The 21,210-nt window shown below is 45.3% G+C and overlaps 1 protein-coding gene across 2 annotated transcripts in view; it reads right to left on the bottom strand.

The window, feature by feature from the left end:
• The window catches only part of flt1 (fms related receptor tyrosine kinase 1), a 31,328-nt gene extending 10,307 nt beyond the window's left edge, over positions 1-21,021 (bottom strand). For both annotated transcript variants that reach the window (XM_084033713.1, XM_084033714.1), the window contains exons 1-15: positions 20,777-21,021; positions 17,993-18,089; positions 17,227-17,432; positions 15,133-15,257; positions 12,421-12,586; positions 12,198-12,334; positions 11,271-11,442; positions 11,000-11,117; positions 10,737-10,906; positions 10,504-10,651; positions 5,126-5,249; positions 4,724-4,832; positions 2,918-3,232; positions 704-850; positions 495-626 (exon numbers count right to left, since the gene is read on the bottom strand). In XM_084033713.1, coding sequence (XP_083889839.1) covers positions 495-626; positions 704-850; positions 2,918-3,232; positions 4,724-4,832; positions 5,126-5,249; positions 10,504-10,651; positions 10,737-10,906; positions 11,000-11,117; positions 11,271-11,442; positions 12,198-12,334; positions 12,421-12,586; positions 15,133-15,257; positions 17,227-17,432; positions 17,993-18,089; positions 20,777-20,837 — 2,227 coding nt within the window. In that variant the 5' untranslated portion in view covers positions 20,838-21,021. The remainder of the gene's footprint in view (positions 1-494; positions 627-703; positions 851-2,917; positions 3,233-4,723; positions 4,833-5,125; positions 5,250-10,503; positions 10,652-10,736; positions 10,907-10,999; positions 11,118-11,270; positions 11,443-12,197; positions 12,335-12,420; positions 12,587-15,132; positions 15,258-17,226; positions 17,433-17,992; positions 18,090-20,776) is intronic.
• Positions 21,022-21,210: the final 189 nt, after the last annotated feature.

Genomic DNA, 21,210 nt, shown 5'->3' with positions numbered 1-21,210 from the left:
CACACACACACACACACACACACACACACACACCACTTCTGCCAGGGAATGATGGAGCAGAACCACATGGGGCCTGTCTCTCCACCACCGGATGTATGAGTGTGTGTGTGTGTGTGTGTGTGTGTGTGTGTGTGTGTGTGTGTTGTGTGTGTGTGTGTGTGTGTGTGTGTGTGTGTGTGTGTGTGTGTGTGTGTGTGTGTGTGTGTGTGAGACAGAGAGAGAGAATGAAGGACAAAAGGAGTGTGGGATTCTGCTCAGGTCTTCTTTGATCCGTGTTTACTCAGCGATTGATAAACATATCTCCCGTTAATAGAATTGACACGTCTCTGTGTATTATTACTACATCCGTAAAAACAAAGATACACTGAACTCCGTGTCTGTAAAATCCAGACTATACATCTATTTACAGAGCTGGGAACAATTGACATGCAGACATGCCCATATTTGGCACGTATCAAAGGCAGGAAAGTGACAACGGGTTGCCAGGTATGTACCGGTGACCCATATATGGGCAGAGCTCTCTGCAGATCCCCTCTCATTGGTGGCCTGGCAGGTGTACAGGCCCTGGTCCTCCTCTGTGATCCGGCCTATGTGGAGGGTCCCGTCCTCCGGTGAGATCACAATACCTGCATATGGTGACACAAACTCTTAGACGCTAGAACGCAGTACATTTCTGTGTTTTTTTGTTGTTGTTGTTGTTTACCTGATCCCGGAGACAGAGCGCGTTCATCCTTGTACCATGTGATGGTCGGGGGTGGGATTCCCTCCGAGGGGCAGCCGAGGACCACCGAGCTGCTGACGTTGACGGTGCAATCTGTCAGATAATCCAGCAGCACTGGAGGCTCCAGAGCTGGACGGAGACACACACACACACACACACACACACACACACACACACACGACATGGATAGTTAGTATGTGTGCTGAGTGTGTGTTTAAGCAAATCCCAGTGTTTTTTTTTTGTACTTCAAATACACTTAATTGGGGAAATAATGTAATTTGTAAACACTACATATACTTTGTAGATTAAGAATGAATTACATATTAATATAATCTGGATTATGTGTAACTACACAAAACTAAAACACATAAACAACAATGATATAATTCTGCATTATTAATAGTTTACTTTTGATTCTCTTTTTACAACTATAACAACTGACTACAGTTATTTATAGACTCAAATAGATTTGTGACAAAGTGAAAGCAGGGCTTTTCCCCACACACACACACACACACACACACACACACACACACACACACTGGACTTATTTTCTGGACCTGTGCCACTTTTGGACAATAATCATGCACTGGTAGTGACACATTTCTCCAGAAGAGCGGCCTTGAGTGTGACTCAGCCGGTGAGTCAGCTGTGCTTCGGGTTCTCGGACCCCGACCCTGCAAACACAAGCCCCTTTCTAAAAAGCCACAACAATGCAGTATTACATCATGTGGACATGGTTATTGGCCGATCGGTGCACACAATGAGTTGAATGCAGTTTCCTTCTCATGCACCATAATTACATTACAATACTCACACTCTATAATTAGACCAGATTGCTCCCTGATTTTCTTTAACCCCATTAAAAAAAATCTTTACGCTCCCCGACTTCTCCCTTTGTGGTCACCCTGCCTCTCTAGTAATTCCCTTGTGGGGGTCCCAGGGGAGGAAGTTGACGTGTTGAGCCCTGATTGTATAGAGAACAGCAGTAAAAGACATGAAGAAAAGTCACTTAACCAAGGCAACTGATTGTTGTTTCCCCTATCTTCCTCCCGGACAACAATTGATGATTGTCCAGCGGGGGCTTGGGCCTGACAGTGTCTGATTGGCTGATTGTTCCTCAGGCCCCGTGTGGGGGCCTGTAAATGTGGCATTGTGGGAAGTACCATTGTGTGCTCTTCCTCCAGACGAGAGCTCATTCCCACGTGAAAGAGGTGCTGAGCAGGAGAGCAAGAGCAAAGGCAGGGTGGGGCCCCAGGAAGCCGAGGGGACCCAATTCCCAAGCAGCCAAACTCTGTGAGAGTGTGTGTGTGTGTGTGTGTGTGTGTGTGTGTGTGTGTGTGTGTGTGTGTGAGTGTGTGTGTGTGTGTGTGTGTGTATTTGTTTGTTTGTGGAACTTATGTTGCAGAAAACATGCAGAGCCTGTGAGTGTTCAATAGAGAGGAGGCACAGTTAGTTATTAAAAATTGTACTTAGGAAATATGAAAATTAACAACATTGGGGGAGTAAATATTAACCTCAGGTGTGTTTTAAGGCCCTTGAATAATTGAGCCAATGTTGGACAGTTTTAAATTCTTTCATAACATAATTTGTATGGAAGCAAAGAATCGATAAAATTATGTGAAACTGAATACCAATACCAGTGAAATGTTATATTTTGGGGTTGAAATGTAAATAGCATTGAAATATTCTATTTTGAAGAGTTACTCAAATTAAATTGGTTGAATCTAAAAAAGTCAAGTCAATAAAAAGAAAGAAAAGAAGCTCAAATTGCATTTATGAAAAAAAAATAGTTTTCTTTCACTTAATATCAACAGTAAGTGTTCAGTACTGGTAAAATGTTAGTTCAAGTCTATCTTGTTTATAATATTCAAATGATTATGAGCATTTTTTGTTCCTAAAAGTTGCTGCTTTTATATAAATATATATATAATTTTTGCTAAATGCTTTTATTATGAAGGGCTTTGTCGCTTTTGTTTTGAAAAGTGCAACACAAAGAAATCTTTGCGCACTCATTAAGTCTTTATAGGAGAATCTAAAAGAAGAATAAAAAATAAAAAATTGTAAAAACATATCTAATGATTACTTGATCTTTAAAAAAATAATAATTTAATCATTTGTAAAATGATAAAAAAAAAAAAAACACTAAAAAGTAGTTGTCGAGGAGGAATGATGATAAAGTTTGCAGCGACTCACTTGTGACCACCACCCGTGTGTCCAGGTGAGCCGTCTGTCCGGTGACCAGGTGGTGGGCGGAGCATCTGTAGGCTCCGGAGTCTCCGCCTGTTAGGTTGCTTAGCAACAAGACCAGCACATTGGAAAACTCCCCCGATGTGAGCTGCTGACTGCTCGGGGCGGGGCTGCGGGACTGGGACTGGGCGTCGTCTTTGTTGTTTACCCGTTGCCACGACAACGCAGTGTACAGGTACTTATTGGCCACGCAGGTGAGATGGAGGTCCCCGCCCTCTCTCGCCCTCTCCCTCTGGCTCACCCTGAAGCCCCCCGGGACGTCTGAGGGGAAGCAGAAAGGAAAACGGGTGTGAGTTTTTCTCGACAGGGGTCCGTGGATCCCGTCCAGCTCCTGAAACCAGCAGAGAGCCCGATCCAACCGATCCTCCCATTATTATTTTTTTGGCGACAATGTTGAATGGCTATTGTGGTGTAAGAGCAGCTATGTGGAATACAGTGAAAAGGCTTTTTATTTACTTTAGCCATTTGAAACTTCCCGTGGAAACGGCTCAAGAGTTTCCTGATGGCAGATAGTGTTTATCTTTCCCGAACACCCCAAGGCCTCCCGAAATAAAGCGGACCTGCCAGTCCAAGGAAGTGTGCTGTATGGGGAAGTGGAACGATAAGAGCTCCAGGTTCCTGTTTCGCTCTCACACACACACACACCACATCACGGCCTCATGCTCTCATGCACACAAACAGACAATAAGAAAGCCTCTACCTGTACGCCGGGCCCAAGGCTAACCTCACATGACTCACGATTAGCGCAGTGTGAACGTGGGGCACGTACGTTTCCAACCTACGTGAACAATCATTTATTTAACACTATGAACAGAATGGTTCTAGATCCTCATCAGGACCTCAAAGCGCCAATGGGGGCTCCAAGAATCACCCCTAAGACTGAACACCAGGGTCCCTCAGAAGCTGAAGCTCACCCTAAGGGCCCTTCATACCCCTCAGTAATTTCAGGTGTTCCTGGTATTTACTTAATAAGTCTCATTGAGGTTAAGATCTCTTTTCCTCGAGAGGCCTGAAGACAAGATTCTTCAACCTTCACAAGAACACAATATAAACAAAAAAATACAGGAATGAAAACACAGTTTCAAGAATCATTAAGGAGTGGTCTGACCACTAGGGGCCCTCGGTCTCCCGGCACCTACATTGTGAGGCCCCCACAGCGCTTGCATGTGAATAAAGTCGAAATGAGCAAAAGGACACAAATATATGTCATGTGCATGAGTGTGTGTGTGTAGGAGTGTGTGTGTAGGAGTGTGTGTGTAGGAGTGTGTGCAGATGTGCCAGCAAATCACAAGATGAATGTCATAATAATACTTATACTTAATACTCCACCCTGTCAGCTCTGCAATGTTCCTAACATGTTCTTTAGAGAAAACATCAATGAACTTCAAGTTGAAAAAGAGAATATTATTGATATTACTGACTAATCAGAACAGAAGGATTAAGATATTTGGATGAAATATAAGCACAACATTCAAAAGTGATAAAACATCAAGTGAATCAGCTGATATAGTTCTAGTTTCATGTTGAAACTGAGTGATTAAAACAAGCCGATGTCATCAAGAAGACAGAAACTAGTTATTTTTATAAAAAGAAAAAGGTTTCTGGGAAGTGAAAGGGCGCGGTGGAAAAGATTGCGAAGGAATGGATTCACGGTAATTTTTAGCATTTTAGTTCAACTCTATTTAAACTTTGGAAGCAGAAGAAAACGCCCCGTGAGTTTTGTGCTTTGTCTCCGAGGAGACGAGTCCTCACCTGTGACGTAGAAGTGGAGGTCGAGCTGGTCTGAGCCTGCAGAGTTGGAGGCAACGCAGCGAAACACTCCAGACACAAAGGCCTCTGCCACAGTCAGGACCCCCACTGTCTGTGGAGAGCACAAACATCCGCATGAGCAAAGAACCCGGCACTTAGCGCACTAGGAAACACACACACACACACACACACACACACACACACACACACACACACACACACACACACACACACACACACACACACACACACACACACGTTTCAGGCCTGTTACCTCTGGGTAACTCATAGTCGCCCAGAGAGCAGACATGCAAGCTGCCAGTAATACTGATAAAGGTGTGTGTTCTTACTTTGAGCTGATCCATACTGTGTGTTTATGAATCGAATGGCTCTTCTGTCACCCACCTTTTTCTTCCCCTGAAGCACTTCCTGTCTGTTCGTAACAGTCAGGATGTGGTTGCTTGTGGACGTGGCGGGGTCTCTGTCGGTCACAGGCCTCCATGGCGAGGAGGACGTTGGACACACACACCTTGAAGGAGGAGGAGGAGGAGGACAGAGACTCAGCTGTGTTGACACAAGTCATTTTACCTCCAGGTGTGTGTGTGTGTGTGTGTGTGTGTGTTTTTCTCAGCTGCGCTCGGCAGGAGGAAGAGCAGGACATCAGGGAAATGCCTTGATCGTCGCTGCTTGATGTTATCTCCACGTAATCATCATCACTGAACCCTTTTTTCTTATATATATCAATAGCATCACGTCCTCTCACCCTGTTCTGCTGACAATGGTGGATCTTTGGAGTGCTACGTAATGCTGGATTGTTCATCTTTCGGAGGATGCAGAGGTGGTATTGTAATCCTGTGGATCGACTTCCTTCCATTCTTAACAAATCATCCCACATTTCCAGGACAGGAGTTCCTGTACCCCTCAACGACTCTCACAAGTCTAAATCCATCGATTACACTGGTGGAGCTGTGGGAACTGGAGTTAACGCTTTGGGGGTTATTTATATACATCTCTTTAGGGTGAAACAGCTGGGGGGAGGGGTCAAAAAGCACCATCTAATGAGGGATAAGTCAATTTCCTTATAAATAAGAACATTTTCTTATTTAGTATGCACATGTTGGGCCCTGAAATTATCATTTGTTTTATTATAAGATAGGAGGTACATAAGACCGAAAAAGCAGTCTGAAAGAATTTTTCTAGGAAAGAAGAAACTTCTCTATATCCACCAATATTATGAATTATAATGTGATTTATATACATTATAAAACAAAGGGCATCGTCTGTGCTTTATAATTAGGGTCTATCTATCTATCTATCTATCTATCTATCTATCTATCTATCTATCTATCTATCTATCTATCTATCTATCTATCTATCTATCTATCTATCTATCCATCCATCCATCACTATAACGTTGACCGAACTCATAATCAAAAGAATGCACTGCATTGTTCAGACATTAACCATCATCCTCACTGTACACCGTCATTTCCACGGAGTTCACTGATCCGCCGCCTGTTTATGGGATGTGTCACTGCCCTGTCTCTCCTCCCGTCTCTCCTCCCCGTGCCTGTCTGTCCTGAGCTCCTCCCTGAGGTCGGTTCCTCTACGCTCCCTGATTGCTCTTCCTCTTGGCATCTCACAGATGACCCACCCTTTTGCACGACACCATGGGTCTGACACACACACACACACACACACACACACACACACACACACACACACACACACACACACACACACACACACACACACACACACACTTACACACACACACACACACTCCCACGCCTCCCAGGAAATGCTTTCTCACACAAACATGATTGGTTCGATGGATGTTAGGACACAGAAAGAGAAAACGAAAGAGAGCCACATTCACACAGTGTGTTCCTAAACAGGGAGAGCAGCAGGCGCCTGACAATATGAGTGAGTTGTGTATCAGTGTGAGTCATCTCCTGCCTTTTTATTCCTCCTGTCCTCTCTCACTGCCTAAAATACACTTTTTAGCCCGTTTGTTCCCCCCCTCCCCCCACCGAAATAACCACTTCGCCACATCAAACCAATACACAAATATAAGCAAAGTTTAATGAAAAACAAAACAAAAAAATCCCACAAACTGATATTACACGTCAAATACAGATTCATACAAAGTTGGCAAATATTGTCATTCATCATATGTAAGTTAGTTGTATAAAATTATTAAATATTAGCTTCATATATTACTCATAGAACATCTGTATACAAGGAATGAATCACATTGGGAGACACCCGTAGAATGGGACAAACACACACAATCTCACACTTTCTTCACACACACAAAAAAATGGACTTTGCTAAAACACTTATGGCACTCATACATTTAGATTTGAATTAAGTTCCAGAACAAAGACGACAGGGCTGTTAAACTGACATGATTTGGACAAAACAAGACACTTTGACATGGGATGACATAATACGGCAGATGGGGGATTAGTCTCTGGTCTGTGGAGACTTCCTACATGGTAGGCGTCCGCTGACCGTCAGTCTTTTAATAGAGAACTGTCGGCATCCCATAAAAGCTCGTCCTCCCTCTTTCTCTCTCTCGCTCCTGTTTTTGCTCGTCCGAGGTGAGCACGTTTGACCTTTCTATCGGTGGCACAAAAAAAAAAAAAAATCGGAAACAGAAACTCACAGCTTTTTTTTGTTTGTGGATGTCAGAATCAGAATCGGGGCTTGGGAAAGGTTCATGCACCCATGATAGTACCACTCTAGGACACAAAAAACAAGCAAAGCAGCTCCAGAAATGTGGCAGGTGGATGAATGGAATTGCACTTCTTCTGGCTCAAAAAATGTCTGTGAAATGTAAAAAAAAAAGAAAAAAAGCATAAAACTACAGGATGGCTGGGTGCAAAGGGGAGGAATCAAACTGGGGGTAAAATGAAGTAAATAAATAAATAATGAGTAAAGCAGGTGTCCTTATGTCCTTAGTGATGTGGCTTATTTCCCCTCCTGGTCTTCACTGCTCAGCAGTGATCAAAGTCACTTTCCTCACACCAGTTTAGCAAAGCACGAGCTCGGGATCATCGCATGGGACCACTGAAGGTTGTGGACAAGCGCTGAGGAGGAGGAGGAGGTGGAGGAGGTGGTGGAGGGGATGCGCTCCAGGGCGGGAGGCGATGGGGAGTTTGTTCTTGATGCTCGGTTGGGGGTGGAGGGCAGAGCTGGCGAGGGAAGGGGGTTGGAGAGGTATGTGTGGGGGGGCAGTAGAGTTAGGGAGGGAAGGGGTGTGTGGGGTGGGTGTGTGGGGGGGGGGGTCTCTCAAGAATAGATCAAGCTCTTGAGGAAGCGGACTGTGCCACGTTTGAAGACGAAGGGACAATCACGCTGCTGGGAAGCGTCTCGCGTCGGAGAGGAAGCCAAACAACGAGAGGAAAAGCGCTCTGATTTTCGCACAGGAAGCCCAGTGCGCCTCCTGCCCGGGCCAGATAAGAGCACTGCGGTTCCCAGGGCCAGACCCAGGAGTGAGCACCGGGACCTTAGGCGCGAGGCCCCCCATCAGCCTGGCCCAGCCGGGTCCAATGTCCCTGGGCCTCCTCCGGCGCTGCGTCAGGCTTGTGGTGCAGCCGGGCTGCAAAGAACAAGGGGCCCAGTGAGGATCCAGGCGGAAAAATAAGAACTAAAGAAAGACACTCAATGCAGACACTGAAGCAGAACCAGAACAGAGCTTTACAAACCTGCCACATGTAACCCGCTGAACCATTACTGTGCATTTATACTTGAGATCCTTCATGGGAATAAGCTGAAATCTTTACTCGTTATATTTCCTACTGGATTTGGTTGCGAGAAAATGCTTTTTGTTGCATGCATGCGTTGTATGCAATGTCAAATTTGGAAAAAATAGATAAATTGAATTTATAGACTGGATTTTTTTGTATTTGAATCTATTTAAATCTAATTACCAAGGTCCGATTCACCAAATTGATCATAAAATAATTGTTTTCTTCATGTGGATTGAATGTGACTCTCATGATAATAATGAGGTACAACAGAAAGCAACATTTCCATAATTTATAGCAGATACATAAGCATCCCCACCTGGTCTAAACTACTTGGCATCTAGCGGGGGGCGAACGGAAGAAACCACGCTTGGAGGCACCGCGGCGTGGCGCCATGCGAGAGCGCCGGTGTTAAGGGTCAAGTACGCCGATGATGTCAGTAGGGAAAAAAAAAAGAGTATGGGCGGCTGCCACGGTGCACTCAGGTAGTACTTAACCTTTCTGACTTGCTCATGAGCAACACAATAAGTGTCTGACCCCACCAGAACAACTCAATCAATGTTTCTGCCAAGTGCCTGCTTGAATCCTCCTCTGTGTGTGTGTGTGTGTGTGTGTGTGTGTGTGTGTGTGTGTGTGTGTGTGTGTGTGTGTGTGTGTGGGTGTGTGTGTGTGGGTGTGGGTGTGTGTGTGTTGACTAAATCGCCGTCCCGCTGCATCACTGGGTTGGGCCATTTCTCATGAGAACTTTATATATAGTGTGTGTGTGTCAGATATAAGAAAAGGCATCACAGGATGCGGTGTGCAATCACAATAATAAACAGGCCTCTTACCCAGCGTCCCGGACAGGAAATTCATTAAATCATAGCGTTTGATTTGGAAACCAACAAATCGTGACTGAGAGCACGGAACTGGCTTCTATTGAAGTGTGTTTTTTCTCTCTGTCCTTTCAAGTCTGAGATACACTGTGTACCGTGTCTGTGAATGTACCACACACACACACACACACACACACACACACACACACACACGCAAACGCACACACACACAGGCTACACATTTGTATACACTTAAACAAACATGAAAATGGAAACACAGACAGTAAGAGAACAAACATATGGGGAAAAAGTTGCACATCAGACATGATGAGAGACACACACACACACACACACACACACACACACACACACACATTTTCACACATTCCCCGCACATGAAAGCTCCCAAAAGTCTGTTCTGGTTACAAGAAGGAAATGCTGTCTGAACACATGCTGGAATAGACAAAACATGTCTCATTTTTAAACACACACACACACACACACACACACAATATAAAACAAGCAAGATGTCATTTTCCCGCTGCACGTGTTCCTAACATTGTAACGTTGCTAGAATTTTAAACATTTGAAGCCAAAATATGTACAAAATATAGAAAGTCTAAACTTAAAAACCCCAATAATGATAATAATAATATTTAATCATTTAATGGATTTGACTATTAAAATCCAAGTTCAGGGTTCCTTCTGTGTGGAGTTTGCATGTTCTCCCTGGGTCAGCGTGGGTTCTCTCTGGGTTCTCTCTGCGTTCTCTCTGGGTTCTCTCTGGGTTCTCTGGGTTTTCTCTGGGTTCTCTCTGGGTTCTCTGGGTTTTCTCTGGGTTCTCTGGGTTCTCTCTGGGTTTTCTCTGGGTTCTCTCTGGGTTCTCTGGGTTTTCTCTGGGTTCTCTGGGTTCTCTCTGGGTTTTCTCTGGGTTCTCTGGGTTTTCTCTGGGTTCTCTCTGGGTTCTCTCTGGGCTCTCCGGATTCTTCCCACAGTCCAAAGACTCATTGATTCCTCTAAATTGCCAGTGAATGTGAGTTGGGACTGCTTGTCTGTCTCTCTATGTGTCTGTGAGACCTGTCCAGGGTGAAACCTGCCGATAATGGATAGATTTCTATTTTGTAATTCTAACTTTGTGCAAATTCCAAATGCTTTATTTCTAATTTTGGAGGCTAAATGTTAACCTTTGCATTCAGGCGTCTGGGCTACTTACAGGCCTTTGGACGGGCAGGGATGCCAGAGCCACTGGATGTGTGGAGCGGGGACGCCGTGGGACGTGCAGTGGAGGGCTTGTCTGCTCCCCCGCGGGACCGAGCCCGGGTCCTGCAACGACACCGCCTTCTCCCCAATCTGAGGACTCACTGTCACACACACACACAAAGCTTTAACACCTGAGGGAAGCCGAAGACATACCGGGTTTGGTGGGTTACGAATTGGATTCCTCACCATTGACCACGAGCGTGAGCGTGAGGTTCTGGTAGAGTCCGTGTTCCCGGATCCGGACCAGGACAACGTACTTCCCAGCATCCTCCTCCGCTACGTCCCGGATCACCAGGGAACTCCCATTCATGTGGTATCTGGAGCATTGCTCCGCCGCCACCATGCCGTCCTTCAACCTGGCAGGAGAACAACGGAGATGAAGATATTCAGAGATGACATAAAAAGACAGCGAGGTCGGTGAGACTTCAGGGATCTAGTTGATCTCTTACCAGATGACTTCAGGGGCCGGGAACGCTCGCAGTTTGGGAGAGATTTTGTACGATTTTTGTCCCGCCTGAACCTCCATCACGGATCCTTGTCGGGGCTTCAGGCGGATAAACGGTCGGTCTAGAATTGAAGACATATTTTTGTAAGATTAAGAAAGCGAATGGAAAAAAAGTTTGATCACCATCAGAATGAAACTGTCGAGAGGATGAATGAGTAATCTGTCAACGCAGTTGAATCATGTAAAAGGGAGTTTTTCTGGAGGAAGACACTCACCGTAGACAGTAACGGAAACTCTCTGCTGCTTGGTGTTCTCCCCGCTGGTCACGCGGCATGTGTAGAGGCCTCGGTCCGAACGCTTGAGCTTCGGGATGGTGAGGATGTTGTAGAACAGCATGTGCGTTCGGTGTTTCAGGAGCCTTTTGGTCGTGAAGCCGGTGTTGTTGCTCTGGAGGGGTAGAGAGGGAGGAGGAGAGTTAACCAACGGAGGCTCATCTGTGTGTCCGAAAACATCACTTTAAAAAGCTAGAAATCCATGACATTTTACTTTGGTAAAAAAGGGAGTTGTTATTCATGAGTAATGGGGCATTACAGGCAATTAAGTAATGATAAAGTCATAATGACATAGACCTGATTAGGTGGTGGTACAGTTCAGTTTACATTCATCACAATGTAAAAATGTTGATGTCGAGTTTCTGCAAGCTTTCCAGAGTGAATCAAGACGAGAGGTTGAATTTGAAAAATGATTTTTCCTTAAATTGTGCACTTTTTGTGGAATCTTTCCAATTGTTTTACTTTTTACTTTTGCTTAAATAAACTTCAATAAACCTTCAAAGATGAATAAAATAACTAGCCGCTCTACTTGAGAACAAGCAACAGTACAAAGAGTGATGCTTGTGATGCAATATAAAGAGTTTTATGATATTAAAAAAATGATGTTCTGACATACAAAAATAATCTCTCTCAATCATCACTTATGACCTTTGTCTCTCGCCCAGAGTCGGAGCGGAGAAGTAAATTTGAATGCTGACGTGACTTTTTTAAAAATGCATTTATCCTTTATTTAAGCAGGGAGACCTCGTGATTTATGATCATCTTATATAAGATTATTTGATTGTTGTGTGTCTTATCTGTGGCAGGTGATAAAGTGCCATTTGAGCCAATTTTCATGATTATCGGGGTATATTGGGGTCAGGTTTTGACCTTTCCGGGGTAGTCCCAGGTGATGTTGACTCTGGTGTTGAACTCCCCGGTGGCGGTGCAGTTCAGGACCAGTCTCTCTCCCTTCAGGGCCTCCACAGGTCCACTGCTGTTCAGATACACCGCCATGATGTTACTCACTGTGACACGGGAGGAAGGAATACCGGGATTTAACACACGGACACATACACGGGAGACTTTTCATCTGAATTCATGCGCCGCTGACCTGGTCTGTGTACAAAGTATTTACGGGACTCGTGTGCGACGCCGTCGGTGATGGTCTGGCAGAAGAAGAGGCCGATGTAGTAGAAGGTGGGCGTTCGGATGGTGAAGCCCTGCTTGCTGTTCCACACGATGTTCCTCTGGTCTGGACTCAGGCTGAGGTTGGGGTACTGTAGGGAGGAGGGGGGGCAGAAAACAACAGCGATCACGACAACGGCATGTGGAGAAGATAGATAGATAGATAGATAGATAGATAGATAGATAGATAGATAGATAGATAGATAGATAGATAGATAGATAGATAGATAGATAGATGCCTGAACTCTCACCGTGTCGGTTATGCAACACTTGTGTAATTGTGTAACCTTGTTGTTTTCTCGAGGCCGTCTGAAGGAAATGTTTACTAGAGGTTCTGTGACAGAGTGGAAGCCTCCCACCCAGTCTCAAGGGACAGGTGGACCCCCCCCAACCACCAATATCACACACCTCTCAGACGCCACTGAGCTCCACCTCCTGTGAAGTAGACGCTTCCCACTCCCAAACTCTTAGATGCCATCCCCTGGTCCCAGTGCCCCCGTTGCCCTCGTTGCCCCCCCATCCATGAAGACTATGATGGTGATGGTGGAGGTGCAGAAACAGGGAGGAGGGGTGAAGTCAGGATATAAGAAACGTGACTACGGTCCATCTCCTTGCATCCTGTTACTACAGGACATTTTTTGACTGGGACCCCGGGTTGACCCCCCCTACATCCCGGACCTCCCGGTCACTTTCACAGCGAGAGCGCCAGAGCCGAGCCTCCTGGGTATTGTTCCCCGCCGAGAAGGGGTCATATTAGAGATCCAGGAAAAAAACACTCCAGAGGACTGTGACAGCGAGTGGATTTCTGGTTTGGCCGGCGCAGATTTAGAGGAGATGAAGGAAGAGGAGGTGGGATATTTTTAGAATAGTTACCTTCCAGGCAATCATAAGGAGGTGGAAGTGTGTGTGTGTGTGTGTGTGTGTGTGTGTGTGTGTGTGTGTGTGTGTGTGTGTGTGTGTGTGTGTGTGTGTGTGTGTGTGTGTGTGTGTATGTGTGTGTGTGTGTGTGTAGAACGAGTTGGACATGTCATGCATGGGCTGGTTTTGCACAAGTGGCAACTTCCAGTTCTGTAAATGAAGCCAAATCTGAAGTCATATTGTAGAAAATGATCCTACCCCTCACTTTTATTATTTATTATCTCAGTAAACATTGTAAACATGAGTTTATGGTCTTGATCGCTAGTTTCAAGTCTTCTAAAATGATGATCCCATTTAGATTGTCCAGTCCGCAAACTTTAACCCTTTAAAGTGAGTTTTCAGTCGAAAAAAAATCAAGATAGTGACCCGAGGATCAAAACCGTTGTCCAGAAAAACACAGGTGACGTGTCCTATTATTATGTTTTTACACTTCCTGGACCCTGACCATTTTCAAGTTCCTAGACTATTCCTCTTTTTGCAGCCAATGGTGGTCCGTCATAGATATTCATGTTTTCCAGAGGATGAACCCATCCGACTACGATCACCCCAGGACTTTTCTCAGCACCAGCCTGAGACTCACATTTGTAGTTATGAATGAAATATCTCAACAACTATTTGATGGATTGATAAAAACGAGTTCATGGTCCTTTCAGGATGAACCGTAATGTCTTGGCCATCCTCAGATTTCAGACATTTACATTTTTAGTTTACATTTTAGACGATTTTGAGTTGTATGATGGGAAGTGTAGGACCAAGATTGGCTTTGCTTTACAATATTAGGATCTAACAGTCAGGAAATCTTTGCTGCAAGTCCCTTAACTCTTTTTTATTGTTCTATCAGGTTGTTTTTTTGCATCTGACAAACCGAGTCTTCATTTTACACCACAATAAGGCTTCTGCAGTGACGCACAAGCTGCCATATTAATGACCAACGTTCGTGATTAGAGCGCATTTCGCCGTACTTTGATGTGTCGGGGTCAACAGTAGCTACCCTCGGCTTCCTGCTGCAGGCAACCAGCTGTTTAAAGCATCAGTCGGGGGAAGTTGGCAGCCAGGATTCCTACTACAAGGGGTGGCGGGTGAGATGTGGGGAAGTGGTGCTGGCCGGGGGCCAAAGGGGCACTCCAGACCCAATGTCCTGTTTCCAGAGGGAGAAACCGTGCCAACAGGACGCCGTGGGCGCCGCTTGATTGGGAAAAGTCAGTAAAGAACGGGAGGCATCTTTGGAAGCTTTTCTTGCAGGTTTAAGACAGATTTTTGCTTCATTTACAGGTGAATTTTCATCTATACAGTCATACAGACACACACATGCAGACATCAAGTACTTTAAACTTAGTACTCAGTAAGTCTTTGCACTTAGTACCACTGTCCGCATCGCCCCCCTCTCACTCAGCACTCAAGCACCAACACTCACAACCATATCCGCACACACTTTCACACATATCCGCAGACGGACACAAACAAACGGACACACACGCCACGCCGTTATGGCTGCCAAGATAAGAACAATGTGGCGAATGATCTGGAGAGCCGGGGAAAAGCGACGGGGACGATGCATTGTGTGCAATATGTGAGCAACCGCCATCGAAAAAAAAGCTGGCGTGAGTGTTCTGGGCAGAGAGGAGGATGTGAGTTTGCAGATATGCTGATGATACACGAGGAAGAGATGGGGATGCAGGTGCAAAAAACGTGTCATTTCATTCAGAAATCCAGCACTGACCTTGACGAGAGCGACGGTGACGTTCGGGTGGGTGACCTGGCAGGGGATGACCAGCGGCTGCTTCTCCCTCATGTACAACACGTCGGGGCTCAAAGCCGGATGGTCCACAAACGGCTGCTGGCTGTCTGAAACCCAAACGCTGCCGTCAGAGACACGTGTGGTACCGACCATGAGCATCTTATCACTTAGATGAGAGTTTAGAACCAGTTTACATAAATTAGAGGAAAAATCCATCTCAGAGTCATAGTTGACATCATCAAACATCAAATATACAATGATATAAAAGAGAGAAAATCAGAAACTCCTAACAAGCAAGGACAAAAGGATTAGAATGAGAAAAAGGATCATAATGAATCAATTATAAGAATGATTGCAAACCTTTTTTAGATGACAAATTAATCGATTAATTCATTGTTTCAGGTCCATTTATTTCTGATATTCTTGCCTCCATCAAGGACGGGGAATAAAGTTAGCTTTCAGGTGTTCACAACATTGAAAACTGACATTTAAAAAAATTCAATGAGAATACCTCTTTCTAGGGAAACTGCGTCCTGGTTACTATGGTAACCGACAGTTTTTTTTTAATAGACAACATTAGTCCATTCTAACTTTTCACAAGCACACGGTTTCAGGAGAGATATGCTACTGTGTGTGTGTGTGTGTGTGTGTGTGTGTGTGTGTGTGTGTGTGTGTGTGTGTGTGTGTGTATGCAACAAACATCCATTCACAAATATAATATATAACATAAATAATAAATTCCCTTCGGGCAGGCTACATACAGATCCAATAATCTTCCCCCATAAGGCAGTGCAGCTTACATGCAGCCTGAAGTGCGAAATCCAGGGCAAACGAAACTCAGCGCTCTCTAAGAAGGTCAGCCCGAAACAATAAAAGCAAGAGGGTGAGGGGGTTTGTCCCCCACCTCCTTGACTTGATTGAGAAAATATGTTTTTCTATCATTTTACAGCGAGAGAAAGGAAAGAAAACAATCACCTGCCTCGAACAAACAAACACACAAACAAACACACACGCTTCTCAGTATCAATCTCTGCAATGAACGACAACAAACAGACACACACTCCCAAACATGCTCGCCCTCCACGCCCACTCGTTCAATGCCCGTCAGCTAAATGGCGGCCTGCAGTCAACAATAAACAGGCAGATTGTTTGGAGGCAATCAAACGGCCTCGCCGAGCGTTCTCCTCCCAGCTCCGCGGCCGCAACAGTTCGGTGCCATTGAACAGCGTGGGTGTTGCTCGCTGCATTGTTTGTTACCGTAGGGTGTTATTCAAGGAAAGCAAATCTCTGAACATTCGAACAAAAGTACCCAGAGGACCAGCAGGACTGAGCTTCCTTCTGCTGCTTTGATTCCTCGAGGACTCTGGGAGGAGAGGAGGGGGGACGTCTGAGCCTGAGCCGTGGCCGAGTTTGACGCTTAATGAACACGGTGACCCGAGCGATTGATGGCCCCCGAGGGTCCTGTTGGCCCAAACGGTAGGGTGACCCTGTGACCCTGGACCCCCAGCCTGTGTTACAGGCGTCACCCACCAGGACGGGGAAGGGAGGAGCTGCTAGACATCGTGCCTCCTCTGCCCCACGATACCAACCGAGACACCGGCCTTCATCTTATCCTCACACACACCTCACCACCACCTTGTAGAGACACAGCGACATCCCCTCCCTCAGGCCCTTCCCCTCCTCCCCCTCCTCCCCCACTCCCGCCCCGAGCACAGGATGCTCCAGGCGAGGCTGAGCGGAGCAGATAAGGCTGATGCCCTGGGAAACTCTGCCCAGGCCTGAGCCTTTCAGCAGCTGGGCTATTCCTGGCCCCCCGAGGCAGCACGTAAATGAAAGTAAAAAATCATTTATATATAGACGACAGGGAGGTAGGCCCGGTCTGAGAAAAGGGGAGGAGGGGGGAGAAACTGTGCCAGAGACATCTAGAAGGATGTGTTGTTGGGACAAACAGTGTTTGGATATAATTGGCTCTCTGGCATTGGTCTGTATTTAGCACCCACCGCGTCCTGTTTAACCTGAGGGGATGTAAACAATCAGCGTGAGGAGAGGCTCGGTCGGGGCAAGCAGGGGTCTCACCTGCGACATAAACGTAGACGGAGGCCTGTTTCCGGGTCCGGTGCCGGTACCGGCAGCGGAACAGGCCGGTGTGCCGGAACCGGGCGGCGCTGACCGACAGGCGGCTGCAGAACTGCTGGCTGGTCCTCCCGCAGCGAGACTCCTCCACCCGCACCTCGTCTCTGGACAGACCCGACGGGAACGCCCATGCCAGCTCCCAGCGACCCCTGGGGTCGACAGGAACAAGGGGGATGAGAGGAAACACTTGTGTACCCCACATGTTTAAGTTTCTCCTTTTGATTCAGTGACAGTGCAGACAATGAGAGTAAAACCCTCATAGGAAGCAACAGACTTAAAACACAAAACTACTGGCTAGAAACTGTTGAAGAAACATGTATGTAATGAAGGGTTGCCCAAAAAGTTGGAATAATTTGCAAATGTCATGGATTAATTCCACCTGGGTGATTGGGACACATAAGGTAATATCATGACAGCTGGTCAAAAGTGATGACTGATGCATTTAAACAGGAATAAACAAGAGGATTGTGTCTGAAAACTAAATATTCCAACTTTATGGGCATCAGTGAATATGGAGAAGAAACATGACTGGAAGGAAAATGATGAAACAAGAAACTGAAATGACTAAATGAGTCCATCAACAAGACATGAATGATGGAAAAATGCTGTTACTATGTTATGTTATGTTGAAAATCTATTGCCAATAAACTTGGTGTCCCAATGCATTCATGAATCACATCCTGATGCGGTGATTTTTCCTGAAACTCACCTGCAGCTGAGCTGTAGTGTCTGATTGGTGTCGAGGACCAGCTGCCGGGTTTGCACATCCAGAACCGGGACGCTGTACTTCCCCTTCTGATCTTTGCCTGATGGATGAGAACCAGCATGAAGGAACACATCTCAATCCCCACAGTAAGGGCGTCGCAGAAATGCGATATGTTCTAATAGTAAGGTGATGCATGAGAGAGGTCCGAGGTCAAGGTGAGCTTGTGATAATTCATTGTACAGCATTCTTTAGGGGCAGAATGTCTGATTTATTAATACACCTATTTGGCAAAAATGATGGATCCTGGGAAGGTCCACGTCTCTTTGACCCAGGACTACATGAGACCACTTTTTGAGGAAATCCTGGAAGACAAAAGTACTTCACAACCAATAAATACGTTTTGGACGGGTTCCTGTATGTGCTGTCCATTAGAAACCCGACCCTTGAGGGATTGCAAGGACCGGTCTTGGTGCTGGTCACGTACTCCATCCAGGCCTCGGTATGCATGACATCTTCCTCCACTTGACAACTTAGCGTGGAAATGCGTAAGCAGCCCCCCCCCCCCCCCCCCTCTTGTTGATCAAATAAAGGCCGTTCCTCCACTCCGACTCCGAGGTTTATTAATGAGAGATGAAGACGATCGTCCGTCCGCCCTTCCTTCCTCCCGACGACAGCGGAAACATCACTCAGGGAAGTCCGTCCTTCACCGTGACGGCTCCCAAACACTCCCCAGCTCCCAAACACTCCCTCCATCTTCTAGTTTAATCACTCGCACACTCGTTTATCACTAAAAGTCCATTATGACCATTCATTGTCACATCATTGTTCCCAATGGATGCCCCATTGAGCAATCCAGCATTACTCACACCGCTAGCACTTCCTATACTATTTCCTTGTGTTTCACATTGTGTGAGTAAGCAAGGAGCACACACACACACACACACACACACACACACACACACACACACACACACACACACACACACACACACACACACACACACACACAGACGGAGACGGAGGGGAAGTTCAGGATCTCCTCCAGGCCTTCTGGGGCCTTTTCAACAAGCTGTGAAGTGTCCACAAAGCCATTTCCAGAAGAATCCACTACGACTCGGCACACTTTCCCTGCTGCTGCTCCTCCCGACTCAAACAGGAAGTTACGCTCTTTGTTTCTAAAATGTCACATTTCCAACCACACGCAGACAAACAACTATGTTTCCACACACTTACTGGTTTACTGACTGGGGGAAATAACTTCGGATGGCTTATCAGGGGTTTTGGAAGAAATGCTTAAGAGTATAAAGACTATTTTTCTTTAAAGGTGGGAAGAAAATATTATTTAATCAAAATTGATATTAGTCACTGAATAAATGAGCAGCTCAAAATCGTATATATAAAATAAATATGAATTAAAATGACAATATGTATAATTTAGAGAGGTTAGTTCGATGCACACCACGAAGGTATAACGATTAAGTGACGTTTCATATGTGCACTTATAATGTTATATTTAGGTTTGGATTTTCAATTGAAAAAACCCAAGGCCTTCTATCAGATGTTGGATCATATTAACCCCATGAAGGTTGATTATGATGTTTTAACAATGACAAACGATGATGAATGTATGTTTAATTATATGAAATGTACATAAATGTATGATTTATGGATATTTATACATTTAGATTCCCTCCGGGCATCCTCAACATCCACTTTATTATCATGATTATAAATGTTTTGTACAATATTTTGATTCAAAGTTTTATTTATTTTTTATTTTTTTTTATTTTAACTGTCATTTTTGATTGTCTTTGTTAGGCGACCTTGAGTGTCCTTAAAGGCGCCTCCTCATAAAATGTATTCATATTATTATTATTAGAAAAAAACAAATCAAAATGTTTTTTAAAAAGTAAGTCTCTTAAAATCTAATTTGATTACTCTCACGCTAATCAGCAGTTCATTGGTGATCATTTGATTTAGTTTAAAAAGTATAAAACACAACAGAACTAACATTTAAACAATGAATTAAAAAATGGAATGATAATTATTTAAGGTACTGATTGTGTTAACTATTAATCATTTATTAATGCCAAGTTTATTGGCCACATTTACGAAACAATAAGCAACATTATGAAGATCTTAACTTGATGTTAATGTTTCATGTTGCAGGTAAAACCAATATTAATCTTCGTTTTCTCTGAAGAATGTTAATAAGCCAAAAACACCACAGACTCGAGCCACAAAAAGAAAAAAGACAGATCAACCTGCGGTCTGTTTTATCCAAATAAACCAAACCCACAGATTAACCCCGCGGTTCCTGCACAGAGGAGATTTCCCTTCAGCCGGTCACGACCCCTCGTTCTTTTTTTAAAAATCAGTGCTTTGATTAGACAAACCCATCAGTCTCAGGAAACAACGCCCTGCGTGTGTTCATTCAGCCGGGGCCAAGCGCGCACACGGAGCCGCGGGGCCGCAGTTTCCACACCGGCGTCCCGCAGGAGAAAGCGCGTAATCTGCCTGTTAACAGAAGCTGGAAGCCTCAGACACACGAGCTCCAGACCACTTAGTGCGCACACAAACGAGCCAATCAAGAGCCACACGTGTGCACCTTTTCTTTTTCTTCCATCAGGTTTGCTTTAGTGATGGAGATAACTGTTCTTAATGTCCTTTAAGCGCAATCATAGTCATGCAAAGCCTAAAAAACGACTTCATACCGTTTCATTTTCACTTTACCACCAGTAAAAGTAACGCATAGTGACGCAATAAGGCAGTAAAAGTGTTACTCACCCTTCACGAAAGCACCATACAATCCACATAGCAGACATACGAGGATACAGTTCATCATCATCTGGTAAGTCCGTTGCAGCGCTCCAATAAATAATATTTATATATTCCTGTCGAAGTCCCCCCCCCCCCCCCCCGGAGTAAAAAGTCTGGGCTGCTGGCGGCGCGCTCTGCGCGGCGGGCGGGTCGGCAAGCGGTGGGGATGGCTCGGTTTCCTGAGGAGAGCTGCGGGGAGAGATCACGCACCACGACACCGCGCCTGAATCCACTGTAACTTTTTTTCCCCATCGTTTTGGACAGAGGCGCGGATTTATACCGTTCCCACAGTGAGGCCACCGGATAGAGGACTTCCGTGACGTCCGCTGACACACCCAGAGGCGCGTAAAGAGCAGTGCCCACCTTTTTTTTTTTTATTCTCTCCCCAAGCGGTCAACGAT

Source organism: Eutrigla gurnardus (genome assembly GCF_963514095.1).
Source record: "Eutrigla gurnardus genome assembly, chromosome: 18".
Classification (NCBI taxonomy): domain Eukaryota; kingdom Metazoa; phylum Chordata; class Actinopteri; order Perciformes; family Triglidae; genus Eutrigla; species Eutrigla gurnardus.
Note: the sequence above shows the minus strand (reverse complement) of the source record. Positions and strands in the feature narration are given on the sequence as shown.